The 6,840-nt window shown below is 30.1% G+C and overlaps 1 protein-coding gene and 1 long non-coding RNA gene across 2 annotated transcripts; one reads left to right on the top strand and one right to left on the bottom strand.

Moving 5' to 3' along the window:
• The first annotated feature begins 3,033 nt into the window (after positions 1 to 3,033).
• On the top strand, positions 3,034 to 5,140 carry LOC100165740 (retinol dehydrogenase 13). The gene is made up of 6 exons (XM_001951283.4): positions 3,034 to 3,315; positions 3,416 to 3,581; positions 3,911 to 4,019; positions 4,086 to 4,400; positions 4,563 to 4,767; positions 4,940 to 5,140. Exons 1-6 carry the CDS (start codon positions 3,242 to 3,244, stop codon positions 5,046 to 5,048), a joined length of 978 nt encoding a protein of 325 aa, XP_001951318.1. The 5' UTR covers positions 3,034 to 3,241; the 3' UTR covers positions 5,049 to 5,140.
• On the bottom strand, positions 5,029 to 6,482 carry LOC100163700. The gene is made up of 3 exons (XR_003838995.1): positions 6,327 to 6,482; positions 5,329 to 5,494; positions 5,029 to 5,263 (listed from the first exon to the last, which is right to left on the bottom strand). It is a non-coding gene; the product is annotated as an uncharacterized LOC100163700 (long non-coding RNA).
• Between the last annotated feature and the right edge of the window lie 358 nt (positions 6,483 to 6,840).

Below are 6,840 nucleotides of genomic sequence, written 5' to 3'. Positions count from 1 at the left end.
CAACACATCAACTTAAAAAACACGAGCGTCTCATTGCAGCTGGGAAAATTGGTTGCTGCGCGCGTAGCTCCCCTTATCATACCATTATCACCGTTACTTTCAAATATGATAATCTGTATAAGCGCGCGTGAATTTTAAATAAAAAATATTATCAATTTATGATGGCAGTTGTTCTAATGTTAATATTTTTAGTTTCAGAAATAGATCATTAGTAAAATAATAATTGTTCATTAGTACTCTTAAAGCATTCTATGCGTAGTGCCGCAACAATTGGGAGTGCAAAATGCACTCAGACTTCCACATCTAGGGGGACATTTTAAGTTGGTTCAAATTTGTATGATTATTATGTTGTATTATTTTATTGTAATTCAAAAACATAATCATTCGTGGTAACTTATAAAATTAAAAATAATTAGATTCATTTTAAAATTTAAGCTATTACTTCTATAGTCCTTATTACATTTTAAAAATAACAATAATAATATTGCGGCACATTCTATGCGTTATAATTAATGGTTCTAATATATTTTCATAAATTGAATCCCATACAATTGTATCTATGGACTAGTATGTTGAAGTACACAGATATACAGAAGTTAAAGGTAAATAATAATAAAATCGGATATATATAATATAATAATAAGTATAATGATACGATGTACAATAGTGTTACGATTGTAGTATCTAGAAAATTCCCATATTATAATTTATAAGTAATCTTGGCTTGTAAATTAAAAACAAAACTGACAAATGAAAACATTTAAATAAATATTAACAGATTTAACAATGTATATTATTATTTTTAGTTTTATCAATATTAGGAAATATTCCTAGTTACTTGTGTGTACATATTTAGATATTGTTTATTAGTTTATTATTCATATAGCATTTAATAGAATTGCAACTATACATTAATTTTATGAGTTTATAATTTTTATTGACATATTAATATTTTTATAAATTAATCAATATTTCAAACTTAGTAGAAATTTGTATATTTTTAAATTTTAGATACCTATTACTATAAATTTAAATGTTTATAATTTAGTTGTTTTTATATAAAGTTATACCTTTTTACCACATTAGTTCATATTCATATTGTTTGTTACTTGGATAAACAAATATTATATTTAAATATACAATAAATTATTAAACTATACAAATAATTACCAAATTTAACTTGCGAGTTCAAAAACAAAATTATTAGGTACATTTTTATTTTTACAGCTTCTATACAGGTTTATTTTTAATGCTATATATTTCCAACCCGACTATTAAAAAATTCTTAAGGTGTTCACTGTTCATGTTTTGTAATTATTACTTTATTATTAATATTTAATATTATTAAATTATATTATCAGTTTATACCACAGATATATACAATATTATATATATACAATATTTGAAAGTAACGGTGATAATGGTATGATAAGGGGAGCTGCGCGCGCAGCAGCCAATTTGCCAAGCTGCAATGAGACGCTCGTGTCTAACCTAAACAAAATCCAAAGCCCCTTACTATGTATCAAACGACACTCTGCATAGAGACCTAGCCATTTCAACAGTCCAAAACGTAGCAAAATCTTTTACAAACGCACACACTCCAAATTCCACAGCCATCGTAATCCCTTGATTTCTGAACTATCCACCAACGCTATTTCCTGGTGACCCCAGAAGGCGGCTTAAACGTACCTGGTGTATGTACCCCTATACTTCCCTTTTGCTTTATACTCAATCTCTGTCTCTCATACTTGCACACTTAAAATAAACTCCTACCCTTAAGTAGTTAAGTGCCTCCAATGGGTGGCTTCTTATCTCCTGTTCTCTCAAGCCATGTCATCTCCTCCATCACATATGCTTATTGTAAAATAATAATTACAGATCGTGTATTTACTAATAAATGTTAAAAAAAAAAAAGATATTATACTTTCTTTGATAAAATAAATATTACAAATCTAAAATACCTTTTGGATAATTCTTTTCCAATTAATTTACAAAATTCCAAGGGGGAATTATCCCCCCTTTACAACACCCCCTCCCAAACCTACAGTTTACGACTATGGTCCGTAGTTAGTAGTTGCTGGTACATATAGTTAGGATTATTAGGAATGTTAGGATTGATCATAGATGATAATATTGAAAAAAATCATTGTAGTATAATAGACAGCAGTATAGTTGGTATTGCTTTGAGTGTTCGTATAATACTATTTAAAGAATTAGGACACTATAGTTACCTATAGGTAATAATTATTGTTAGTCGCACGGACAAAAGAATTAAATACTAAAAACTAATTTTAAGGAAAATAATTTCTTTTATGTGAAATTCAAATATAGTATTTAAATATGAAATATGAATAATAAATATCACACGAATTATTATTATTGAACTATTCCGAATACTAACCTCCTTTTAAAAAATATTTGTTTTCTTCGATTTTTTTGAAGAAATCCAGGGTCTTGTATATAACAAACAATAACTATAGACACTAGATAAAAAATTACATATTATATTTTATATTTTTGTTATTTTCTTTAAACACTCTTATATTCTTAGAAAGTTAGAACATACATTTTACTAACTCAGGAATTACTCGTTCAATTTTGATTTGTGAATCAAAATTTTCAACAAAAAAAGTTTACTGAACAATTTACCTATTTGTTTACATTAAAAAATATTGGTTCTCATTTGAAAAAATTTAATTTTTACCAGCACAGGACACTCCTTAAATGGTATAAAAATTCTAAGTACCCGTCATTTGTCAAGTATATAAAAAATACGGCTTATGAAATCAGAATACCAATTACCAAATACCAAATAAAACATTCAGAATTTGAATACCTACCACAGAATAGTTTAAATTTAATCTATTTTGTGACCCTACCAACCTACCTATACATATTATAATCAAAGGAAAAATAGGTGTGACTGTGATTCTTGGTGGATTACCGCGGCTGCGAGGTCGTAGTCGCGCCGTTGTGTTGGTCACAGTGGTCTTCAAATTCATCACAGAACATGGAACTATTTTTTTTTTTTATCACTTATCCAACACGCCGACACCGCATCCGATAAACTATAAAGAGTATAAGACAACTACTGAATAGACAAGTTCAAATCTAAAATACACAAAAAAATGCAATTCACATATTTTATTAAGTGATACCTATAATAATATATTAGAAAACCGTAATTATTGTTCTCGAATTCTAGAGTTACTTCATTGGGACTTTATATATCTAACGCAATATGATCAGAATACCTAAGCCTTTGATCTATGTCAGTGTCTTTGGTACGGTATGCGGTGGTGCTTATTTGATCAAGTACGTTCTTATATTACCGCTAAGATATTGCTTTACGTCCAGGTCCAGCTACCTGCCAAGTAATTTACCGCACCGTTGTTATTTTTTTATTTTCTTCTAGGGAGATGTTGTCTGGAAAAGATTACAAAATCAGGACATCAGCTGCCAACAAAGTGATCATAATTACGGGTTCGAATACCGGCCTAGGAAAAGAAGCTGCTAGGATGTTGGCCATTAAAAACGCAACAGTTGTAATGGCGTGTCGGGATATGGTAAAATGTGAAAAGGTTAATGCAAATATAATATATTGACTTTGTATTACATGACATTGATACTCTTGAACCTGTGCTTTAACTTAGTTCATAGTTTAACTGGTTCAATTATGTTTAATAAGTTAGAATTTACACTAATTAAATAATATAATACTAAATTATTAAATTATACTTTATACCCATATGTATATTTTTTTCAATCGATTAATGTCCTTAGAACAGAGTCGATTTAAGCTAGCACTTATGTGAATTTACACTAATTAAATAATATAATACTAAATTATTAAATTATACTTTATACCCATATGTATATTTTTTTTAATCGATTAATGTCCTTAGAACAGAGTCGAGTTGAGCTAGCACTTATGTCTAGAAACAAACGACTATACTGTCGAAAATGTGATTTGTCATCACAAGAATCAATCAGAGAATTCGCTAACAAATTCCAGAAAGGTTTGAATTTACATTTTAATATTTTGTATATCCTGTAAAATAATTAAATTATAACTTTTAAATTAGAATTTAATAGATTGGATGTTTTGATCAACAATGCTGGTGTTATGAGGTGCAGTAAATCCACAACCAAAGAAGGAATTGAAACTCATTTGGGTGTCAATCATATGGGCCATTTCTTGTTAACCAATTTACTTTTAGACTCTTTGAAAAAAAGCGCTCCCAGTCGAATCGTCAATGTGACAACGCTGAAACATGGAAATAGTAAAATCAATAAAGTAGATTTAAATTCTGATATGTCGTACAATGAAGAAGAGGCATACGACCAAAGTAAACTTGCAAATCTTATGTTCACATCTAAATTAGCTGAAGTATTAAAAGGTTTGTGAATTAATTATACCCACCTATTTTAAATACTGTATTGAGTCATAATGCTAACATTACCTACATGTGATTTAGGTTTTTATTGCAATATAACCATTAGCATTTTTAATTATAAACGCACCATAATAATTTTAGCTTATATCTTTATTCAATTTACAGATACTGGAGTCACAGTAAATGCAGTCTACCCTGGTATTAGTACAACAGATATTTCAAGACATTTACCATATTACAATAGTGTTACCAGATTTTTCATAAAACCAATTGCATGGCTGTTTTTGAAATCACCAGCTAAAGGATCGCAGACCTTGGTTCATGCAGCTTTAGACCCGGAGCTTGAAGACATTAGCGGACAATTCATCAGGTAATTTTCACCTTACTTTTAAAATTCTAAGTCACAATTATAGTTTTTATCAAACTAACCAAAATGCAACAATTGTTTTATTTGAACATATTTTTCAAAAAAAAGTATTACTTTTAAATTATACCAAATACTGAAATATCTATATAATATTATTTTTATGTGTTTCTTTTAGTAATTTTAAAATAATACCATTGCCGTATCGAGCACGCGATCAAAAGACAGTTGAATGGTTGTGGAAAGTTAGTGAAAAATGGACCAAAGTCAAGGAAAATGTAACCTGAACTATGATGTATATTACATTATAATTATTTTAAATACTTTTATAAAATTCGCAGTAACACTATTAGAAATTAAATTTTAATATTGAATGACAGTTGTTTTGTTTTTATTTTCTACGCTGCTTCTCAGAATCTTGTTCAATCCCACTTGTGTTTGTGGTGTTCTTCTTCCTTCCTTCTTTTTTCAGCCCAAATCTTAACATTAGCTTCACAGTTGGCTAAAAAAAAATGTAATTTGGCTCACATATTTGTACTTCTGGTATATTATAAAATATATAATTACCCGCTTTCTGCATTAAATAAAATACTGGTGAAACCATTACAGCTGCTCCAATGAACCATGGAAACATCCAATGATTATTGAAATGTAATTTGAACGGAAACTGGGCAACCTTAGATGTAAATGTGTATGGGAAAATCATCTTGCGACTTAATTTTTCATCTGCCATCTAGAGGTAGTAAGTAAAATTATAATGGAGTAGCTATGTTGATATATTAAATACAGTAAATCTAACTTCTAAGTGTACTGAAATGCTGCTACTGAATTAACTTTACATTAATAAAAAATGAGATAACAGGTATTAACAAGGCAAAATTATCATCAATGGTGAAAATAATAGTCATTGAAGTATATATTGCAGGATTATACTATATTCTATTAAAGAATAAATCGAGTGGCGGACTAAAACTGGTCTTGGTTCGGCTATTACCTTTTGACTAAGTAAAATTGTTCAAAAAATGCCGAGAGGTCCAAAATTTGTAGGTCATTTTTCAATTGCTAAGAGGTCTATTCTTATTTGGAATCAAGTATTGAGACATTCTGACAATTTCGGCTAGGCTAATGTCTTAGGCAGAACTTATAATAAGTAATATATATAAAAACGAGATAGGTGCCAAGTTTTACGCCTTTCAACAGTAAGTATTATCACCACCCTATTTGGGGATGGGGTGGAACAAGGGTGTTCAAAATCTAAATCCAGATAGATCCTTAGGATTTATGGCAATAACGAATGAAAATACTTAGATTCGATTATGCTGGTAACGCATATTTTATTGGAAATACTGTATGGAATAATATTCAAGAACAGATACTGAGGTACACGTCGTTGCGCAACGATTATGTTATTCGATAGATACGAGACAGAAACGAGCTGCCGAGATATACATAATTACCACCGTCGGTACCTAGTTAATTAAAATATTTCAGCCGGAATCTATCATATTTTCGTGAAGATCAGAGGTGTACTTTCTTAACATAAATTCAAACAATGTATTACTTACTGTGAATTCGTATTTCTCGCAGGCCGCAGAAAAATGAAATTGACCTCTGTAATTGGGTAACAGTCTCGAAGGGCGACACAAGTCTGTAGTTCTGTGGTAGTGTGGTATGATGTATGAAACACAGTATTTAGTATATTTTATACAATCACCATGATGGCTATAGATATTTTCACGTCCACGACCCGATTGGTCGTAATATTGATAGTGTTACAAGACCCGAGATAAGACGTACCAAGGTATGATATGACAATATACCAAAATTTCCCGCATAAATTTAAACAACATTATTTTACAATTTAAATAGAGTTCAATAGACGTAGACCAAACATACAAAAATGTCTGAAAGCTAAGATACTAGAGTCGGCTGGCCATGTATGGAGGACAAAGTAAGACATAATGTATTGACCAAGCGGGAAGAGACCAAAAGGTAGGTCCCATCACTCATCAGTGATAGCTCGACAAAGTGTAAAAAGATTTGGAAAGCCTGGGAACGACAAAAATTGAAGATGTGGAT

Source organism: Acyrthosiphon pisum, chromosome A1 (genome assembly GCF_005508785.2).
Source record: "Acyrthosiphon pisum isolate AL4f chromosome A1, pea_aphid_22Mar2018_4r6ur, whole genome shotgun sequence".
NCBI classification, from domain to species: Eukaryota; Metazoa; Arthropoda; class Insecta; order Hemiptera; family Aphididae; genus Acyrthosiphon; species Acyrthosiphon pisum.
The sequence above is the reverse complement of the archived record's forward strand: the minus strand, read 5'-3'. Positions and strand labels throughout refer to the sequence as shown.